This window comes from Cynocephalus volans, chromosome X, assembly GCF_027409185.1.
Source record: "Cynocephalus volans isolate mCynVol1 chromosome X, mCynVol1.pri, whole genome shotgun sequence".
In the NCBI taxonomy this organism is placed as follows: Eukaryota; Metazoa; Chordata; class Mammalia; order Dermoptera; family Cynocephalidae; genus Cynocephalus; species Cynocephalus volans.
Window position 1 is genome coordinate 24,811,450 of NC_084478.1, and position 23,799 is coordinate 24,835,248.

Here is a 23,799-nt window from a genome sequence, read left to right on the forward strand (position 1 = left end):
TCCAGTGGCTTCTTTTCTGGACTTTCTCTTAAAGTGGCTAGAGCACTAGCCGGGACATAGTGTGCATGCTTTAGAATAGGGAGGAAAAGGAAGGGACAGGGTAAAGTTGTGGGTTCTAGTGTTGACTTTTGGTGTGAAGTTGGGCAAGTTTTGTATTTTTTCGAACATGCCTGTTTTTCTACCAAAAGAAGTGCTCCTTTGGAGGGTGAAGACCCTTCCTGAGGTCTGTGTTTTCAGGCCCTAGCATATAAATCTGCTACACAGTAGATATTCAACGAGTGGATAATGATGAACACAACACGGTCTCCTCATCTGTAAACCAGGGGTTGGACCAAATGATCTGCAAAAAAGGTCTTTTTTACTTTAGTATTTAAGAGTAACAGTTGTTATTCTTTTTTTTTTTTTTTTTTTTTTTTTTTCCGGTGACCGACGCTCAGCCAGGGAGTGCACCGATCATCCTTATATAGGATCTGAACCCGCGGCGGCGGGAGCGTCGCCGCGCTGCTAGCGCAGCACGCTACCGAGTGCGCCACAGGCTCAGCCCTGTTATTCTTTAATAGGGCTCAACTCCAGGTTTGAGCCATGCCTGAGAAAGTGGCCTAACGCCATTACACTGAACGCTCTGGGGAGTCACTGGGAATCCGTTCGTACGGGCATCTCTGTCCTGCAGCTTTTTAGGACATAAGCAGTACTGCTATGGAAGAAGGAAAACCCAATTTCCCAAGCCTCGTCCCTATTGTGGGAAGGGCACGGTGTGGGCACTACACCTGCTCCAGCCTTCCAGGAAGAAAACACCACACCCTTCCCCGCCCCCTGAAAAGCACTATTCTACAGGTGGGTCTGGATGCCCCCTCCCCAGCCAGGGCGGAGAGCCAAGCACGCCTTTCCCGTGCTGGGTAGGTTACAACTGACGCCGGCCCCCACTCTGCAGACCCGGGTGCGCGGGCAAGCAGGTGACTGGCCGCGGGCCGGCGGCGCGCAGTATTACTTACCTGGCGCGGGGCGGGGCGGGGCCAGGGCGGGATCCCAGGCCGCGATTGGTTCGTGCCGCGCCTGTCTCCATGTGCCGCGCCGCGGAGGCAAAACATTTAAGCCCGGGGGCGGGGCTGGCGCGCGCCGGGAGGAAGCTGCCGCAGGGCAGCTGCGGGGCGTGGGGGCGGCGGCGGCGGTGGCGGTGGTGAAGCGGCGGCACCGCAGCTGGGGACGGTGCTGGCCCGGGTCCCCTTTCAGGCCCTATGGAGGCGGCGGCGGGCGGGGGCTGCGGCTCCGGGCCGCCGTCGCTGCTGCTGAGCGAGAGCGAGCAGCAGTGCTACTCTGAGCTCTTCGCGCGCTGCGCCGGCGCCGCGTGCGGGGGCCCCGGGCCCGGGCCCCCCGAGGCCGTCAGGGTCGCCCCCGGCGCGGCCACCGCGGCTGCCGGGCCCGTGGCCGACCTGTTCCGGGCGTCGCAGCTGCCCGCCGAGACGCTGCTCCAGGTAGGTACCCGCGACCCCTGTCCCTGCGGGTCTGTAGGGACAGTGTCTGTGGGGACGGGGGGTGCGATAGGGGAGACAGGGCTATCCCCAGGGATCGGGAGGCCTCGGCCAGGTCGCAGAGAGGGAGCTCGGCAGCCGCGGATGGCGGCGACGCCCTTGTCCCTGGGAGACACCTCCGCAGCTCAGCTTCTCGTCCTGTGCTGGGTGCGCTCCCGTCTTCCTTCCTTGAGGAGGTCTGACACTCTCTCCCCTTCCTGGGCCATTTCTGGGGCTCTTCAGCCGCCCAGACCCAAAGTTTGCCCTGTTCTGGAAGTGGTGTTTATTTTGGCTGGTATCTGGTTTAACCTCTGCTCCTCCTGCCCCTCCCACCCCCGAGTGGACGCTCAGGGTGCCTTGCTGGGATTTGAACTTGAAGGGTGTGTGTGCCTGCGTGTCTGTATGGCTCGGGGCCCAGGACTGAATGTTGTCCTGTCTGTATACTTGTGATATATACCTATTTACTGTATATATTTGCCCACTAACGTATTTGTGAATATTGGTATTAAACTAGAAGACCTTAAGGACAAGTTGCAGAGCAGAGACAGGGGCCGCAAAGAGGACGTTTGTCAAGTCAAAGCCAAGTTTGCCATTTGCAGCTAGAGGTGGACCCCCAAAAGTCCACCATGGGGGACAGCTGTAGCTTTCCATTTTATAATTACTTGGACTTGAAATACGAGAGTACTTCAAAAAGTGCATGGAAAAGTAGAATTAAAAGGTAATAGGAATCTTTAATGAACTTTTTGAAGACATCTCGTAGAATTGGAAAGTAACGGGTGTCATAGCTACCTCCTTTTGGCTGCTCCATACCTGGAAAAGGACGAGGGGATGATCCACAGCAGACGCTGTTTTTGTTTTATGCTTTTCTTGGAGCTTGGAGAAAGACTACTTGATAAGCCCTTTGTCATTTGATGTCACCAGCACCTCATGGTGATACGATTGTTAATACCGGGCCCAAAACGTGAAATGAAGCTTTTCTTAAAAGCAATAGTATGAAAGTTATTAACACCAATTGAATATTTAAAGTGGCAAGTGGTATTTTAAAATCTAGTTCCAAAAAAGTACTGAGGATTTTGTGGTTCACTTGCAGTGGTAATTTGTAGGTAATTTTTTTTCACTTGAGACTGTGACTTATGCCCATATGTTTGTGAACATAACTTTAGCCATTCTGTAATCTTTCACCTTTTCGAATTTAGGATTTCTGGAAATATAGTTAGTGTTCACAGAAATTAGCTTGGCTGTTTGTCCCCTAAGAAGTCCTTCATAATAGACAGTTCTGCCACTGTTGTTGAGCAGTTGAGCTGGACCAGGTAGAGAAAGTCAGTGTCCTAAATCACAAACCATAGCTGTTATATGATGCCCTCAGAATACTCCTGAGCATAATAAATTTGTGGAGGAATAAGTGACGGAGGCTATGTAGCAAGTAAGTGACATCTGGGCACCTGTTAAGGCTTATTTTGTCGTCATTAATACATTGAGTATGATAAATGGAGCTGGGCATATTAAATCTGAATATGTTAGTTGCTGCTTCCTCAGGAATTGGGTAGGGGGCTTTCCTGCTGTTAGAACCCATGCTTCTTTGAGGTACATATGGTTTAAAAAGAACCCAAGGCACAGTACCTTTGCATGAATGAGATTATATTGTTGATGTCCAGTTGAAAACTGCTTGCAAAAGACTCCTTCAGATGCTGGCAAAAGGGGATGTCCCTAGAATGTTCCTTGAAGTAGATCTCTCAGAGCTTTGTTTAGCCCAGCAAAACAAAACACATCTTTCCCCTTCAACCTAACAAAATAACAATAACCCGATATTCTTGGTACAAGTGAAAGTGAAATTAAAGGCATCCTGGATAGGGACATGTAATCCTAAGAGAGTCAAACAGTCAGCAACTGGCAGCCACTTAAATTTTACCCACCATTTTGGTGACGTGCACGTGCTCCCTCCACTTTGATTTGCATAATCCCATCAGGGTATTAGCTGTTCTTTAAAACAAATGTAGACATTTTTACCCTTTCCCTGTTAAACAGGAACCTGTAAGTTTAGATTTAAGTGGCCCAACAGGTGTAACTGCTCAAATCATGGAAGGACTAACCAGCCCTGGTAATTTCTATGGTAACTGCCAGGTTTCCCTCTTAATAAGCATGTGATTAAGATTACCATAATGTTTCAGGAAGGTCGAGCATCTTACCATCTTACCAGGAGTAAATGTTCTATAAAAATACTTAATTTTAATCTCTTTCTTGGAATAAAAATAAACTGCTACACCTATTAACTTTGTCATGGAAGTGAGCCTACAGAGTTATCTTAGGTTTTTTTTTCCCCCCAGTATGTGTATACATGGGAGCACTGCAAAAAGTTTGTGGAAAGATGGAGTTGAAAGATAATGTTAATCTTTCCATGAATGTTTTGAAGACTCCTCATATATATGAGTATGTTTGTATATATATATCTCAACATATTTTTTTTTTTTTAAAAAGGTGACCGGTAAGGGGATCTTAACCCTTGACTTGGTGTTGTCAGCACCACGCTCACCCAGTGAGCTAACCGGCCATCCCTATATGGGATCCGAACCCGGGGCCTTGGTGTTATCAGCACCACACTCTCCTGAGTGAGCCACGGGCCAGCCCTCGACATATTTTTTAATAGACTATTTTTTCAGAGCAGTTTTAGGTTCATAGCAAAATTGAGTGTGGAGTACAAAGATTTCTCATATTCCCCTTGCCTACACAAAGACCCCTCCAAACAGTCTCCCTCACTATTCATTTGTTACAATCAGTGAACCTACATTGACACATCATTATTGGCCAACATCTATAGTTTACATTAGGGTTCACTCTTGATGTTGTATGTTCTATGAGTTTGGACAAATATAAAATGAGATTTATCTACCATTATAGTGTCACACAGAATAGTTTCACTGCCCTAAAAACCCTCTGTGCTCCACCATTTCATCCCTCCCTTCTCACAACCCTTGGTCTTTTTACTGTCTCCTGAGTTTTGCCTTTTTCAGAATGTCATATAGTTGGAATCATACAGTGTTAAACCTTTTCAGATTGGCTTCTTTCACGTGGTAATATGCATTTAGGATTCCTCCATGTCTTTTTATGGTTTGGTAGCTTGTTTTAGTGCTGAATAGTGTTCCATTGTCTGGGTGTACCACAGTTTATCCATTCACCTACTGAAGGACATCTTGGTTGCTTCCAAGTTTGGGCAGTTATGGAGCTGTTATAATCACCGGTGTGCAGGTTTTTGCGTTGACAAAAGTTTTTAACTCATTTGGGTAAGTAGCAAGGATCATAATTGCTATATCATATGGTAAGAGTATGTTTAACTTTGTAAGAAACTGCCAAACAGCCTCGCAAGGTGGCTGTGCCATTTTGCATTCCCACCGGCAATGAATGAGAGTTCCCTTTGCTCCATATCCTCGCTAGCATTTGATATTATCAATGTTTTGGATTTTGGCCATTCTAATATAGTGATATCTCATTGTTTTAATTTGCAGTTCCCTAATGACACATGATGTTGAGTATCTTTCCATGTACTTATTTGCCATCTTGAATTATATTTTAATGCATCATAATAGCCTATTTTGAAAGACCTTTAGGTCTCTTTATAGAGTATTTATTTTTCCTGTGCTGATTTATTTTAAAAGCAAGATTCTAGCACTAGGTGAAAAATGGTAGTATGAAACACTCTTAAACTAGAATAAAACAATATGAATATCTGAGAACAAGTAAGTGGTATTTATTTAATATTTCAAAACAAGGAGCTACAAATGTTAGAGTGATTGGTTTCTCAGGTTGTGAAATATCTCATTGGTGTTTGAAGGCCAGCATTTTATTAGAGGGCATAGGGTATGGTAGGCATCAGATTTGGGTTTGACACATATTTGAGTTCTGTTGTGTATCAGTCACTTTCCTAGGTGCTGAGGTTACAGCAGTGAATCAGTCACAAATCCCTGTCCTCATGGAGCTTGTATATTCCAATGCAAATGTTTTTATACTTGAGTTTTTATTTGGGCAAGAAAAGATTTGAAATATAACGTCTAAAAATAAAATATCTACCTTAATGTGACAAGTTTTACATACCTGAAATGTTTTATTATGAAAGAGTCATCAAGTAACTAGTATTCAAATGTCCTCCTTTTAACCAGACAATGGTTTGGCTCTTGTACTTCCTAAATCTGCTGGCATTCATTCTCTTTTAGAAAAAAGGAATAGTCTATCTCAAACAGCATATAGTCCTAGTTACTGTTTTAGTATGCTGGCCTCTGTCTCCCTAAAGTGTATGTTACAAAGTGATATGTGATCTAAAACTGCAAAAGTAGAAAATTGTCCAACAAATAATTGTGTACCCACCACTCAGTATAAGAAGAATAGCCCAGTTAGAGTGAAATCTTATGTCCCCTTCTCTGGTCCCATTCCCCTCCCTCATTACCCAGAAAGTTACCGCTGTCCTGAATTTAGTGTGCATGGTTTGAAAATTTCTTTCTACTTTTATAATTTGTATATGTATATATATCTATACATTTATATCTATATAGCTATATCTATCTATAGATATATATTTTTTGTGTGTATATTGCCTGAAGGTGGGCCAAGGGCAGATTGTCCACTGGAAAGGTATCTCGAGGCCCAACAACAAAATAGGCCATTCCATGTGATAAAGCAAAGAACTTTATTATAGGGTAACTTACAGAGTAATGGGTTGGGCAGATGGCAACTCAAAGGCATGTGCCAAGTTTCCCTCCTCACTACCTCAAGGCTGAGTTCAGGTTTATATAGGCAGTTCATAAAGAAGCTTAACATAACTAGCTCCAAATGTTGATGCAGGTGGCCCGGCCAGCTTATCGTCACACTGGCACTTAATCTTTCCTTTTTCACAGTCAGCAGGTTGTTCCTATCTGTTGTTCTAACTACCTTTCCTCTAGTTACTGTGTGACTTTATGGGAAGGGCTAAGATAGAGTCAGTTATGCTCACAGTTCCACTGTGTGTGTGTGTGTGTGTGTGTGTGTGTGTGTGTGTGTGTAAATCACTAAAACAATATATTGCTTTGTATGTCTTTTCAACTTAAAATGAAGAGTATTGTGCTCTGTGTAACCTTCTGCCATTTGCTTTTCCTTCATTGTTATGTTTTTGAAATTCATCCTTGTTGACACTGTGGCTTTAGTTCATTTATGTTTCCTTTTTGAAAATCTTTATTACCTACTCTTACAGTGATTCATTGTTATGGTGCTGTAGAGACCCTTATGCTGAAGGAAAGTAGGTAGCATTTTCCCTTATTTATATAGAACATGACTTGGGGACTGTTCTAGACATGTATGAACGTTAAAAACACCTTCATAAATAGCAGAATGCACACTGATATTCTTGTAGATGCTAGAGGACCTTCGAGCTAATTAATTAGAATTTCATGGGCTCTCTTTTTTTCCTAGTGTTTTTAAAGTGGAAAATCTGATGAAATAAACAAGCAAGTAGATAGAATAATGCATTAAACTCCATTGCACTTGCCGCTTAGGCTCAAAAACCATCAGTGTATGGCCAATTCCATTCCATCTACATTCCTACCTTTGTTCTCTCCCCACTCTGTTAACCTGAAGCAAGTCTCAGACATCATATAATTTATAACGTTTATCTTTAAGGAAGGAACGTGGGAGTGGTCAGAAGGAGGTGGGAACATGCAGGGATTTAAGATGGGCAGAAAAGGTACCTGTGGTCTTTGGTCAAATGGCAAGACTGATGATGGTTCAACGCTTGATTATCAAGCCATTGGCAGTCATCGAGGTAATGGTGCTTGAGAACTGATTTAGAATAGTTGGGGAAACCAATAGGGAGATTGAAAAAGTAACCACCTGAAGACTAGAAATACAAGGTGGATTTGAATATTGTCCTAGTTCATACTCCTAAATAGGGACTGCCCTACTTTAAGGGCATAGAAAACTAGTTTTGAGGAACTCTTGGGTTGTTTTGCTAATTATAACTTTCTAAAGAGGGTTTGGTTCCTTTCCAGGTTCTTTCAAACTTTCTATTTGTTTTCTAGAGGCAAGTATCTCATATTTTGTATTTATGGCATTCTATTCTTCATTCTCATCTATTGGTGGGCAACCAATCAATCTGGGTTGCTCAGGACTGAGGGGTTTCCTGGGACATGGGATTTTCAGTTTTCAGACAGTCCCAAGCAAACTGGGATAGTTTGTTACCTTCTCTATTGGTTACTGCATTAGTTATCTATTGCTCTATAGTGAATCACCACAAATTTAGCAGCTTAAAACAGCACATGTTTATGATCTTCCAATTTCTGTGGGTCAGGAGCCTGGACACGGGTCAGGAGCCTGGACATGGCTCAGGAGTCCTCAGCTCAGGGTTTCGTAAAGCTGCAATCAAGGTGTTGGGTGGGCTGCGTTCTTTTCTGGAGCTTAGAGACCTCTTCCACATTCACGTGGTGGTTGATAGAATTCATTCCTTGTGATGTTAGAACCAAGAGGCTGCCAGCAGGTCCCTGCCACATGGCCCTCTCCATAGGCAGTTCACAACGTGGCTGTTGCTTCTTCAAGGTCAGCAGGAGAATGTCTTTCTCCAGTCTACTAAGGCAAGAGGTATCTTACCACCTTTGCTGTATTTCATTGGTTAGAAGCAAGTCACAGGTTCTGCACTCAAGGGGAAGGGATTATACAAAAGCATAGACACTAGGAAGTGAGAATTACTGTGGGTCTTTTTACCACACTTGCTTTTTAGATTTGTCTGAAGTAGAAAATTATACTGTTTAGCTTTTTGAGCCAGAACATATATATGTTTTGCTCAGCCACTAATTTTGAATTTATCTTTTTAAGAAACATTTTCATGCATAATTCATTTTCTTATCCTAAGTAGAACTGGCAAATATATATCTTCTTAGTTATTTTCAATTTTAGTCGTTAGGCAATTTCTTTTTCCTTTTAACAGTAGGAGGCAGGAAAAAAAGTGGAAAAGCAGATGTGAATGCCTTGCACTACCACTTTTGCACAGAATGCTTAAAGCAGGCCTTTTTAACCTGGGTCCAGTTCAGGGGTCTGTGAATTTAGATGTGGAACAAAATTACATCTTTAGTTTCACTAACCACCCTCACAACTGAAATTGAGCATTTTCTTTTCTTTTTTTTTTTTTTTTTTGTGACCGGCACTCAGCCAGTGAGTGCACCGGTCATTCCTATATAGGATCCGAACCCGCGGCGGGAGCGTTGCTGCGCTCCCAGCGCCGCACTCTCCCGAGTGCGCCACGGGCTCGGCCCGAGCATTTTCTTCTATTAAGCAGGTAGGCAACAAACGACGGTAGTGTTAGCACTACCTGTGACTTTATCATCTATAGAAATGGGATTTTTTTTTTTTTTTTTTTTTATCATATAACAGTTGTCGCAGATATTTCAATGATGGTCTGTGATAGTTTAGATGCTGGCTAATCTTATTCATTGTGTTAATAAAGAAACATGTATTAGTACCACAAATTTGTTTTTTAATGTTTTGAGAGCTGATGTGCGGGGCCAGTGGCGCAATGGATAATGTTTTGAGAGCTGTATTTCAATATATTTCTTTTATAATCTTGTGTATTTTAAGCGTTTAATTTTATGCATTTAAAAACATTATTCTCCTGGAATAATGTTAAGTGCATTTAAAACATTTAATGCACTTAACATTATTTAATTAAATAATTAAATTAATGCCCTTAACATTATAATTTTAATGCATTTAAAAACATTATTTTCCTGCCAAAAAAACCAAAATTTTTAAAAAGTAAAAACATTATTCTCAGAAGAGGTCTATATACCAGACTGTCAAAGGGGCCAAGGCACAAAAATGGTTAAGTAGCTCTGCTCTGAAGAGTTAGGAGGTGGTTCTTTATAGGTCGTTGTTTTCAAAGTAAAATGGCAGAGATTCTCTAAGGCTGCTGTGGGCCCTCGTCCTCCATTCTGTCCTGCTTGAAGCCCAGAGCCAATGGACCTCAGCTGCTTCCTCCAAGAAGTCCCTACAGTCCTGGCTCTGAGCTCTGCTCCTGACCTTTTTATCTGGCCCTCTTAACTCTGCTTCACTGCAAAAGGACAAGCTCTGCTTTGGAGAGCCCCTCTGGCTCAAGTGCCAGCTGCTTGTAGGACCTGTTTTATTTACTGCTACTATCTCTACTTCAGAGATATTGGCTAGAACATAGACTTGAAGGAAAAAATCATGTTAACAGACTTGAGAAACTCAGCTATCCTCATAAAATAATTCAGGACCAGGAGAAGCTATTAACATGAGGCTAGTGAGAAATATTTTCTTAATTCATTTGTAACACTTTGCCTTTGGTTTGCAGAAAAATATTTTGGTTCAGTCTCCTGGGGGTAATTAAATGTTTCACCTGTGTTAATTTTTGAGTAATTAAAGTAAATCCCATAAATGCCGGCAATTAAGAATCTTTCTATTTATTTTTTTTAAAGGCAGGCTTTCTGAAATGTGTAATGTTTGTTAGCTCTTAATGTCTTCAAAAGAACGTATTTAATACAATAATCTCTTTGTCTCTCCTTAGTTGAGGGTCAGCCTTGTGAAGAATAGATTATAATATACCAACAGCTTTTTGCCCCTGGAGGTGTTTGGTGTGCTCTGCATTTTGAGTTTTTTTTTTTTCCATTTAGGATCTCTTAAATTATTTAAAAACGTTTTAACTCCTCCTTTGCATGCACCCTGGGACCCTATAGTCCTAATACTGAGACATGACAATGGGAGTAAAGCATGTAAAATTTAGCATGTGGATGTTTTGGCCTCTTTTAATTTATTTTTTTGTTCTAGATTAAGGTTTCTCAACCTTAGCACTACTGACACATTGGGCTGGGTAATTCTTTGTTGTGGGGGGACTGTCCTGTGCATTGTAGGATGTCTAGCAGCATCCCTGCCTCTACCACTTGATGCCAGTAGCTGTCCCTCTCCCAGTTGTGACAACAAAAAATGTTTCCATACATCCTCAAATATCCGTTTGGGGCAAAATTTACTCTAGTTCTACATATGTGATGATAACAATCATGGTAGCAGCTAACATTTGTACTGATTACCCTGTACTTTGCTTGGCCCTGTAACTTGTAAAATGCTCATCTCATTTAATTCTCACAACCAATCCATGAGATAGGTATTATCTCTGTTTTGAAGAAAACAAAACTGAGGTGCACAGGACTTACTTGCCCAAGGTCACATAGATAATTAACTTCTTACAATACCTTTCATAATATATTTGGGTTGAAATTCAGTCAGAATTTAAAGGGGGGGGGGGTTCTTGATGATGTCTAAATGGGGAATCTGTTTGCTTTCATAGAAATTCTGTGTAAATGTTGGAATTCTTGCTTAAGAGGTGATTCCATGGGTGTGTATCTGAGTAAAGGACTTGGACCATTTCTAAGGTGCTTTTGTGGCATGGTGAAGCAGAACAGTCTGTGGTCAAGGATGACTGATCAAATTTTGAAGCCAAGAAAGCCACTGGAATTTGGGATAAGGCTATGTATCATTCAAGGTCCCATGAAATGGCATGCTCAAAGGGTTTTAGTGAAAACAGGAATGTTGAGGCATGAAGGGATGACAGCAGCAGGAAGCCATTGCCATTCCTAGACCTGAAGGGGAAAGGGGAGGGAATGTTGTTGCTGGAGCTGTGGAAGGTTGTCCCTCTACAGGAACAATAATCATAGAAGAATGAAGCTTTTGCTAGAACTGTGGCCAGGGAGGAGCTGGTGGGGTGTGGGACGAGTACCTGACTTCTGTCTCCTGATTTGCTGCAGTGCCTCTTGTTTTCCTAACCCAACTAGAAGCCAGAGGCAAGGGAACCTGGGTGTTGAAGCTTATAGAGGTTATCCTTCTGGGCTGAGTGGTTGAAGAAGGGCTGAATGGCTCTGGGGGACAAATGGAGGAAAAGCCAGCACTGGCTACAAGCTGGAGTGGGAAACCCTGCCCTGGATCCTAGGGACAATGGGGTATGGCTGGTGATGGGGTCTGGGTGTAGACCTCCAGGAGGGAGAAAGGAGGGCTGGACATAAGTCACTGGTCCATCTGAAGCTCTTCTTCCCATTTCTCCAGGGAAGCCTTGAGGAATAAAGGGTTGTCTGCATTTGGATGTGTGTGTGTGTCCTTTATTATCCATGGGGCATTTCCATGGGTTGGAGTATTTATTCTTGTTCATGGCACCGGGAAGTATACAGCAATAGAGTGGCCCTTCTGGAGATTCTGCTAGGAGTAGTTGCACATGGTGGGAATGGTTTCCCTGATAGTGGAGATTAATTCAGGGGAACAGAAAGTACATTATGATGTTTGGGATATTGCCAAGCATTAGTTTGGCTTTTTTCTTTTCCTGAAGGGCACGATTCCTATAGGGATTATTCCTCACCCAAAAATAGCTGTATGTGCTCCCAACAAAGAAAAAGCTCAGGAACAGATGGTTTCATGGCTGAATTCTACCAAACGTTCGAAGAAGAATTAACACTGGTCCTTCTTAAACTCTTCCAAAAAATAGAATTAGAGGGAGTACTTCCACACTTATTTTATGAGGCCAGTTTTACCTTGATACCAAAGCCAGAGAAAGATAGCACAAAAAAAGGAAAATACAGGCTAGTATCTCTGATGAACATAGATACAAGAACTTCAATAAAATAGTGGCAAATCAAATTCAACAACACATCCAAAAGATACACCATGATCAAGTGAGATTTATCCCTAGGATGCAAGGTTGGTTTAACACACACAAAACAATCCATATGATATACCACATTAACAGAATGAAAGATAAAAACCACATGATTGTGGAGTATACTTACATTTATAAAGCAAATATATTTCACAGAGTCTAGTTCCCTGTAGTTTCAGTTTTAGCCTAACTTCTTAAGAGTACATATAAAATGTTAACCTTGCAAAAGACAGGAAACTTTCCCCAGGCTAAAAGTCTCTGTTGTAAGATAAAGAATTGTAACACAGCAAGGTTGCTGGCTCAAGGACAGACAAGTTACTTGATTGATATGTAAAGATACTGGGAAACTGCTGTAGGGAAAAACAGTGTTTGCTAAGATCGAACTTTTGTTGGTGGATCTACTTAACCTTTGGCAGATTGCATTATGGAATGTCACTTTGCTTGTTACCAGCCTCTATTGTAACTTCCTGGTCTGGAGAATAAATGCGGGGCGAGAACCCCACTTTGTGGTTAATTTCCCAACGAAGGAATGCCTCGCTCTTGAGGGTTCTGGGAGATTAACCTCTTCGGGGTCTCTCACTGCTTGGAAGAGATGGGCTTTGAGTAATCTTTTGCAGCTCTGTCACCCAGGGGAAGAGAGGTGACAAATCCGTGGGAGGCAAAGCAACACATGATCTTCTCAATAGATGCAGAAAAGCATTTAACAAAGTTCGACATGCTTTTATGATAAAAAAAATTCTCAGCAAAATGGGTATAGAAGGAAAATTCCTCAGTGTAACAGGCTGTTTGTGGAAAGCCTGTAGCTAACTTCGTAATCAATGGGGAAAAACTGAAAGCTTTTCTTCTAAGATCTGTACAAGTGCCCACTCTTGCCACTTCTGTTCAACACAGTACTGGAAGTACTAGCAAGAGCAATTTGACAATGAAAGAAATAAAAGGCATCTAAATTGGAAAGGAAGAAGTAAAATTATCCCTGTTTGCAGATGACATGATCCTATATATAGAAAACCCTAAAGACTCCACAAAAAAACCTGTTAAAATTACTAAATGAATTTAGTAAAGTTACAGGATACACAATCAGCATACAGAAATCAATCGTGGGCAAAGGGCATAAAGAAATATCCCAATTTGTAGGAATGAATATGCTAATAGTAAATAAAAATTTAAAATAAAAAAATCAGTTGTGTTTCTTTACACTGATAATATAATAATCTATCTGAAAAAGAAATCAAGAAAACAATCCCATTTATGACAGCATAAAAAAGAATAAAATACTTAGGAATAAATTTAACCGAGGAAGTGAAAGATCTGTACATTGAAAACTATAAAACATTGATGAAAGAAATTGAAGAAGACACAATAAATAATTATGGAATAAATGGAAAAATATCCCATGTTTGTGGATTGGAAGAAATAATATTCTTAAAATGTCCATACTACCCAAAGCAATATACAGATTCAATGCAATCCCTATCAAAATTCCAGTGGCATTTTTCACAGAAATAGAAAAAACAATTCTGAAATTTAAATGGAACCACAAAAGACTGAGAATAACCAAAACAATCTTGAGAAAGAAAAACAAAGTTGGAGGCATTATACTTTCTGATTTCAAATTATGCTACAAAGGAATAGTAATGAAAACGTTATGGTACTGGAATAAAAACAGACATGTAAACCGATGGAACAGAATAGAGAGCCAAGAAATAAACCCAAGTGTATACAGTCAACTAATTTTTGACAAGGCTACCAAGGAGACACAATAGGGAAAGGATAGTCTCTCCAATAAATGATGTTGACTAGCTATCTGCATGCAAAAGAATGAAACTGGACCCTCATCTCACACTGTATGCAAAAATCAACTCAAAATGTATGTTTTTCAGTACAAAAAACCTTCAAAATGGACAGAAGACCTAAAGTAAGACCTGAAACTGTAAAACTCCTAGAAGAAAAAAACAGGGGAAAAGCTACTTGATATTGGCCTTGGCAATGATTTTTTGGATATCACACCAAAAGCACAGGTGATAAAAGCAAAAATAAACAAGTGGGACTACATCAAACAAAAGATTCTGCACAAAAAATGGAAACAAAATGAAAAGGCAGCCTATGGATTGGAAGAAAATATTTGCAAATCATATACTTGTATACGATAAGGGGTTAGTATCTAAAATATATAAGGAACTCTCACGACTCAATAGCAAGAAAACAAATAACCCAATTGAAAAACAGGAAAAAGACCTTAATAGACATTTCCCAAACGGCGAACAGGTATGTGAAAAGGTGCTCAGCATCACTAATTTTTATTTTATTTTATTTTATTTTGTCAATATACAATGTGGTTGATTATTGTGGCCAATTACTGAAACCTCCCTCCCTCCTCCCTCTCCCCCCTCCCTCCCTCCCAACAATCAGCATCACTAATAATCAGGAAATGTGAATCAAAACCACTGTGAGGTATCACCTCACCTGTTAGGATGGCTGTTATCAGAAAGACAAGAGATAACATGTTGAGGAATGTGTGAGAAAAGGGAACACTAGTACACTGCTGGTGGGAATGTAGGTTGGTATAGTCGTTATGGAAAACAGTAGGGAGGTTCCTCAAAAAACTAAAAATAGAACCATATAATCCAGCAATCCTTCTTCTGGATATGTATCTAAAGGAAATGAGATCAGTATGTCAAAGAGATATCTGCAGGGAACACTAGTACACTGCTGGTGGGAATGTAGGTTGGTATAGTCGTTATGGAAAACAGTAGGGAGGTTCCTCAAAAAACTAAAAATAGAACCATATAATCCAGCAATCCTTCTTCTGGATATGTATCTAAAGGAAATGAGATCAGTATGTCAAAGAGATATCTGCACTCCCATGTTCATTGCAGCATTATTTACATGGAAACAACTTAAGTGTCTGTTGATGGATGCATAGATAAAGAAATTGTTATATATATACACAATGGAATGTATATATATATGAACACACACAGACACACATATATACATATTTTGGTGACTGGCTGGTATGGGGATCTTAATCCTTGACCTTGGTGTTAACATACAATGGAATATTATTCAGCCTTAAGAAAGGAAATCCTGCCATTTGCAACAACATGGATGAATCTGAAGGACATTATGCTAAGTGAAATAAGCCAGACAGAAAGAAAAATTTTGCATCATCTCACTTATATGTGGAATTTGAAAAAAGAAAGAATTCAAATGCATAGAATAGAACCATGGTTACCAGAGATGGGGAGGGGGAAGAAATGGGAAAATGTAGGTCACAGAGTACAAACTTGAGTTATGTAGGATGAGTAAGACTAGAGAGCTAATATATAGAGGGAGAGCTATAGTTTATATTGTGTATTGAAAATTTGCTAAGAGTAGATTTTAGGTGTTCTTACCACACACGCACACAAAGGTAACTATGGAAGGTGATGGATATGTTAAATCACTTACCTGTAGTAATCATTTCACTGTAGATACGCACATCAAAACATCATGTTGTACACCTTGAATTTGTACAATAAAAATAGCTATATGTATGTATACAGCCAGGATTTCTTTGTACATTGCTCAAACCCACCAAGACCCTATTGAGCAAACGGAGGCATTAAAATGACTTAGACTCCTCCTCATGTATGAGTACTTTAAAGGCAAACGCGAAGAGAGATAGCTTTGTTCTCTTTTGCATTCTTCATGGGTTAACATATCTTCTGGAAAACTTGTTGCCATGGCAATGGGATGTTATCTATCTCTGTAGTGTGCTACATAAAAATAGCCCTTTGTGTTCAAGAATGATGTTAGTGACAGGTGGTTGGGTGAATGTATAGCAAGCTGCTTTGTCAGGAGCAGTTTCCCAACATTCCATTGTTTAAAGTTGTGAAATCAGTGAGTATTGATTTTTGTTTTCTCTCAAAATGTAATTTTATCTAGAAAAGGCAGTAGTGGTGCTATGTTTAATTATGAATTACAGGCCTTCCTTTGCAGGTCAGGTCAATATGATTCAAGCCACCTCTCATGGTAATAAGTAAATAGCTTTTCTCCTCTTTCTGTGGGTGCTACAGGGTGTGCCTGCACAAGGTTGGGGTGGGGGGCCAGTAGAGGTAATTTTCTCATTCTTGAACACATTGTTCTACCTAAGTGCCTTGTACTTATAAACCAAGAAGTAGAAAGTGGTCAGGTGGAATGGATGAATTCTGAGCTGTTAATCAAATAACTTCTTGTAGGTTCTTAAATAGTTCCTTGGTAAAGGTTGGATTCCCCTGCTGGTTTTATATTGGCTTCATACATGTAGCCAAGGATAGAATCTGACCCCGATCCTAATTTTTCCTTTGAAAAATCTTTTGGGCAATTTCTTAGAGCAGTAATACTCAAACATTTTGTCATCCTCTCACCTTTCTCCTAGAAATTTTTCTTATATGCAGATAACGTATGAGACAAATGTTATTTTCCTGGTGCTGAAATAAAATTTATTCTAGTTTTGAGAATTTTAGAGACCCTTTTGAGAAAATACCATGGCTGGGAATTTTAGACCTAAAAGTAATAGCTCTAATCCTGCTAGGCACTGTGTGAGTACTACTACAGAAGTGGAATCATTGTCTTTTTTCTGATGGTGTCATTACGAATATTTTGTTGCTAGTAATATCAGAAAAAGTTGTTGAGTGGCTTGCTGGCTATACAATACTACTCTTAGAACTTTTGTGTATTAACTTGTCTGATTCCTATAACCATTCTTGGCCATTTTTTTTTTCACTATTTCCCAGACGAGGTATACTGCCTTTCTGTTTCTGGTAAGTATTTTTGTGTGGTGTTAAGACTTGGTTGCTCTTTCTTGCATACCAGTTACGTTGAAGTGTTTCTTACACTGAAAGCATTCTTCTATCAGCCTGTGGGCCAAACCCATCCTGCCACCTATTTTTTTGTGTGGCTTATGAACTAAGAATGATTTTTACATTTTTAAATGGTTGGGAAAAAAATAAAAATGAGAATAATTGGTGACACATGAAAATTATATGAAATTCAAATTTCAGTTTCCATAAACAAAATTTTATTGGAACAAAGCCACACTCATTTGTTTACATATTGTTTATGGCTGCTTTTGCACGATAGTGGCAGATTGAATAGTTGTAACAGAGACCATGTAGCCCCCAGAGCCTAAAGTATTTACAGAAAAAGTTTGCCAACCCCTACTCTATATTCTTCTACACCTAGAATGGGAAGTTGTATGGAATAATAAAAGCAGGTTAGATTTATGTACAGGTTAATATGTATGTGAATTCTCTTTTGGTATTCATTATATTTTTCTTATTTAGTCCACTAAATATTTCTGTTTTCACAAGCTTAGTTTCATGTAGTATGGCATATCTTAAATATACTTGATTTCAGCTCCTTTTTGTACCTGTATTGGTTTTTATCATAACAAATACTCATAATCCTTTCCAAATGAGGGAAGAGTAATGAATTTTATCATTTTACTAGTTAATGTGTTTCCTTTGCTAGGTCAGTAATTATAATCCGCACAGCTATATTTATTTCTAACTGTATTGTTTTCTACTTTTGGGCTTTCAGCCAACATATAAACACTGACAGTTTAATAATCCAAACTAAACCTCCTGGGCTGATTGTGTTATTTTAATTTAATAAATCCTGTATGTGATTAAGATTACATCTTTTACATTTATCAGGTTGGATTTAATATACTCAACATAATCAACTTTGGAACACTCATGCAATTATTTTAAAAGTGTGTTTTCTCCTTTGTCTCTTGTTTTCCCAGTTTTTAAAATAGCAGCTTTATTGAGATATAATTCACATACCATACAACTCATCCATTTAAAGTGTACAGTGCAGTGGTTTTAGTATATTCACAGAGTTGTGCAACCATCACCACTAATTCCAGAATATTTTCATCACCCCAATAAGAAACCCCATATTCACTAGAAGTCACTCCCAATTCCACTATCCCTAGGCAGTCATGAATCTATTTTTTGTCTCTATGTATTTGCCTATTCTGGACATTTCATAGAAATGGAATCACATAATAAGTGGTCATTCATGACTGACTTCTTTCATTTAGCATAATGTTTGCAAGTTTCATCCATGTTGTAGCATGTATCAGTACTTCTTATGGCCCAGTAATATTCCATTGTATGCCTGTACCACATTGCATTCATTGATTCATCAGTTGATGGGCATCTGGATTGTTTTCACTTTTTGGCTGTTATGAACAATGTATGAACATTCGTGTACAAGTTTTTGTGTGGACATACATTTTCATTTCTCTTGGGTATACACCTAGGAGTGGAATAACTGTGTCAAACTCTATGTTTAACCTTTTGAGGAACTGCCAGACTCTTTTGCAAAGCTGCTGTACCATTTTACGTGATCACCAACTATGTATGAGGGTTTCAATTTCTTCACATTAGTGCCAATATTTGTTATTGTCTGTGTTTTTGATTATAGCCATCCTACTGGGTATATAATGGTATCTCATTGTGGTTTTAATTGGTGTTCCCCTAGTGACTAGTGATACTGAGAATCTTTTCATGTGATTATTGGCTACTTATATATTTTCTTTAGGTAAATGTCTACTTAGATCCTTTGCCCATTTAAAAAATTGGGTTATTTGTCTTTATAAAATATTGGGTTGTAAGAGTTCTTTATGTATTCTGGATACAAGTTCCCTATTAGATAAATGATTCACAAAAATTTTCTCCCATTTGGTGAGTTGTCATTACTTTCTTGATGGTGTCCTTTGAAGCATGAAAGTTTTTAATTTTGATGAGGTCCAGTTTATTTATTTTCACTTTTGTCATTTGTGTTTTTGGTGTCATGTTTAAGAAACTATTGTCTAATCCAAGATCACAAAGGTTTATTCCTATATTCTAAGAGTTTTATAGTTTTATCTGTTATATTTATGTCTTTGATCCATTTTGAGTTAATTTTTATATATGGTATGAGGTAGGGGTTCAACTTTATTCATTTGTGAATGGATATTCCATTGTCGTAGCATCATTTGTTGAAAAGACTGCTTTTCCCATTGAATTGTTTTGGAACCCCTGACTTAAATTCTTACATTTATGGCCAATTGATTTTATGTCTGGACTGTCAATTCTGTTCCATTGGTCTGTATTTCACTGTGCCAGTACCACACTGTCTTGATTTGTTTTATCTGTTTTTGAGGTAGAGCACCCCCACCATATATACACACTTAAAATTAGGACGTTTCACAATTGATGGTATCTTACATGACATTGAAGCTTGCAGACTGGATGTCAGCAGCTTGAGAAAAGATATTGAAGACTAGAATGGAGCACTGTTAACTCTTAAGAACCAAACGGTTGGGAAGTGGGAGAGTGAGAGAGGTGGTAATTTGGATGCTCCCCCAGTGTTTAACTACAATCCCAATGCAGGAATCAAAAATAGGCTAGCTTTACATATTTTCAAAATTGAGTACCAGTGATTCCACTTTCTTTTTATTGATTATTTTACAAAATGATGCATCATCAAATGCTGTTGATGGCACAGAGGACGACAGTGTGAAAAAATATGGACATTGACCACTCTGAGTCAAAACGACAGAAATGTTTAATTCTAAATGTGAAGAATTTTTAGGAAAATCTTGAACAATTAATTTTGCTTATTTCCCTTTTTATGTATATCTGAGTGATAAATTAAAAGTCTCTTTAAATCTGAAAGAGCTCCTTTAATAAATCTAAGAGAAATGCTGAGTGGTAGAGTAATGTGCCATATTTTATTTGCCAGTGTTTTCTTAGTGCTACCCAAAATACTGGTGTCTTAGGTTTGAAATGCTCTTATCCTCCTGCTTCCAGCTCTATCTACACTTCAGAGGGTGTTGGGTCCTTTCCCAGAGTCTGTTGTATGAATTAACCTTCTTCCTGCAGTCACTGTGTGTCCATATGTTTTCCAGCCACCATGATTTTGTTCTCTGTTCCTTTTCTGTTGTGCTTGAAGGTGTAAGCCTTTTCTGTTTTTTGTCTAAGCCGTTTATTATTGTTTCCAGTGGAGTTTTGAGTGGGAGTGGAAATTAACATCTACGTTCCATCCAGTAGGAATATTCAATGAGCTTACAGAAAATGACTTACAGAAAAGGTGCAAAAAATAGTACAGAGATTTCCTTTATATTCTTCACCCTGCTCCCTTAATGTTAACATTTTATATAACAATGGTAGAATTATCAAGAATAGGAAATTAACATTGGGACAGTACTATTAACTAAACTACAGACCTTATTTGGATTTCATCAGTTTTTCCACCAGTGGTTTATTTCTGTTCTAGGGTTCTATTCAGGATCCCACATTGCATTTAGTTGTTATTTCTCCTTAGTCTCATCCAGTCTTTAACAGTTTTTTAATCTTATCTTTCATGACACTTTTGAAGTTATTTTGTAGAAGCTCCCTCAATTTGGGTTTTTCTGATGTTTTCTTATAATTTAAATAAGATCGTGCATTTTTGGCAAGAACACTACAAAAATGATGGTGCATCTTATTCAATGCATCGTATCATGGGGTTCGTGATGTTGATATGTCTTGTTACTGGTGACATTTACCTTGATTCCTTGTTTAAGTTGGCATCTGCAGGGTTTCTCTACTGTAAAGTTATTATCTTTCCCTTTATAGTTTAAAGAGTATCTTGGGGGAGATGCTTTGAGACTATGCAAATATTTTACTTCTCCTCAAACTTTTGTCCATTAATTTTAGCACTCATTGGTGAATCACTCTAGATCATTTCATAGAGCATTTGTGATAAATATTTGATTAAGTGAAATAGAGCTGTGTGTGCCCTACAAGAAGCAAAGATTAATTATGTTAAAATCCTATTGTATTGGTTAGTGTAACACTAGCAGCTGTCTCTCCCAACTTTCAGAGCTTTAACACAACAAATGCTCTTCTTTCCAATGTGGGCATTTCTGGTTGTGTAGGCAGTTTTCTGCCACTTAGTGATTCAAGGGTCCAGGCTAAACTTTTTATTTTGAAGTATGGTAATTTCAAACTGACAGAAAAGTTGCAAGAATAGTAGTACCCGGAAATCCTGTGTACCCTTTACATAGATTTACTTTACATTTGCTACATTTGCCTTATCATTTTCTCTCTCCATATATGTATATTATTATAAATATGTATTTATGTATCTATTACTATATACCAATCCATTTGAAATTAGGTTGCATGCATCATGTTCTTTTATGTTTTATTAGTTTAAACTTAATACTTAAAATATTTATCTATTTGCTTAATTCTAGTATACACATAAAGTATTTTCAGAATTGCTAACCCATACCTGTAAGAGAAACACTTTCACTAACTGGATTACAGCATTTATGTACAGTTCTTTTTTCTTTAGCTTTACAATATCTAGTCAAGATACAATCTTCTATAGTTTTCCACTGAAGTATTAAGTTTGAAAACTGTACTGCTATTAAAATTTAAGAAATTTAATTTTTTTTTTTTTTTTTTGGTGGTTGGCTGGTATGGGGATCTGAACCCTTGACCTTGGTGTTATCAACACTGCTCTGTAACCAGCTGAGCTAACCAGCCAGCCCATGTATTCCAATTTCATCAGTTACCCCCAAAATGTTCTTCACTGGAATATATATATATTTTTTCCCCTGATACAGGATCTAGCTCAGGAGCACATACTGACTTTATTTTTCATGGCTCTTTAGTTTCCTTTGATCTGGAACAGTTGCTGTAAGCCTTTCTTTGTCTTTCATGAAACTGACATTTTGAGCAATGACATTTCATGACTCTGTTTTGTAGACTGTACCAAATTTGGATTTGATTGATGTTTCCTCTCCTTTAGATTGAGATTATGCATTTTTGTCTGAAATACTGCATAAGTGACATGTCCTTCTCAAGTAATGCATGAAGAGGCACATGAAGTCTTATTGCCCCTCATAGGTGGTTGTAATTTTGATCATTTGGTTAAAGTATTGTTTGGGTAAGTCTGAAGTGTTTTTAGATATGACGTGTCAGAGTGATCAATACTGTGAAGTCTCTTACAACAGTGTTTAGATTGGAAAATTGTGATTGAAAAGGCTTTCAGAACTGTTCATATTGAATATACCTAACATGAAATCCAAATTGTTTGAACTTTTCTTTTGTGTCATTTTCTGCCATTGAAATGTTAATGAATGATTTAGCCATTCATGACCTTTATTTCCTCATGCAGGCATTTATTTCCTTAAAAATTTTTTATTGTAGCAAAATATACATAAAACTTGCCATCTTAACTATTTTTAAATGTACAGTTCAGTGACATTAAGCACATTCACATTGTTGTGCAACCATCACCACCATCCATCTCCAGGACTTTTTCATCGTCCCAAACAGAAACTCTGTACCCACTAAACTATAATGGCCCATTCCCCCCTAGCCCCTGGTAACCTCATTTTCTATGCCACCACCGTATTTTAGAATAAACACCAGCTTCCTGTATTACCTGGGATAAGGTCACTTGACTTTTGTTTCCATATCAGAACTATGATAAAATATCATTTGCCATATAATAGCAGGGCAAAAGTTTTTTTTTTTTTTTGTGACTGGCCAGTATGGGGATCTGACCCTTTGGCCTTGGTGTTATAATCCCATGCTCTAAACAACTGAGCTAACCAGCTAGCCTTAACAGGGCAGTTTTTGGATTTTGGCATGAGCCACTACGTAGTGACTCCAAATCCTGGTAAGGGAAGTAGTTTTATTCTGGTTTTTTTTGACAGCTGGCCAGATCGGGGATCAGAACCTGTGACCTTGGCATTACCAGCACCACACTTTCCCAAGTGAGCTAACTGGCCAGCCTTCGTTTTATTCTGAAAGTTAACAGAAATAATCATTAGTTTGATAATTTTTAATTCTGGAGGTGGGATATTTTGGAGGGGATAATTACAAAGAATGATGAAATTACTGTTTTAGGGTGGCAGACCAGAGTTTAAATTGCCTCTTATGTTTTCCACCTTGGCTGTCTAACAGTTGGATATGATCACTCAGACTATCCATGTTTTTGTACATGGCTTGATAGGCATAGATACATATAAATTGGAGTAAATTCTAGCAGTGTTAGAGGCCCATGGTTCATAAAGGCACTTTCCCACTGCAGTCTGTGTGTGTCCCTATTCCCTGGTCTGTAAAGTGAACATAACAAAACTATCTTCTCTCCTTGGGTGACTCTGAGGTCCTGAGCCAGCTGGAAGGACCCTTACTGTTACTTCTCTGGAGGAACCAGAGGGCATACAAAATGTGATGACTGTCTGGTTTGGTTATATATTGCTGCCTAAAAGCCCATCCTAGAACCTAGTGGCTTACAATAACCATTTTCACAGTTTTGTCGGTCAGGGATTGGGGAAGGTCTCAGCTGGGCTGTTCATCTCTGCTCTAGATGGAGTTGGTTGGTTAGCTGTGACTGGAGGTTGCATTTCCAAGATGGCTTCTTCACTCTTACAAATGGCTCCTTAGTGTCTGTGGCCAGTCTCTCTCCATGTCGTGTCTCATCCTCCAGGACCTTTCCACATGGCTTAGGTTTTTCACATTATGGTGGTCTCTGGGTAATTGCACTGTTTACAGGGTGCAGTTGAAGTAAAAGCCTCTTTTAAATTCAGTTAAATGTTGGTAAAAATAT

At 39.1% G+C, this 23,799-nt stretch overlaps 1 protein-coding gene across 11 annotated transcripts in view; it reads left to right on the top strand.

Annotated features, from left to right (window-relative positions):
* The first annotated feature begins 1,235 nt into the window (after positions 1-1,235).
* Positions 1,236-23,799, top strand: part of REPS2 (RALBP1 associated Eps domain containing 2) — a 197,160-nt gene continuing 174,596 nt past the window's right edge. For all 11 annotated transcript variants that reach the window (XM_063083469.1, XM_063083473.1, XM_063083475.1 and 8 more), the window contains exon 1: positions 1,236-1,472. In XM_063083469.1, the coding sequence (XP_062939539.1) occupies positions 1,236-1,472 (237 nt within the window). The remainder of the gene's footprint in view (positions 1,473-23,799) is intronic.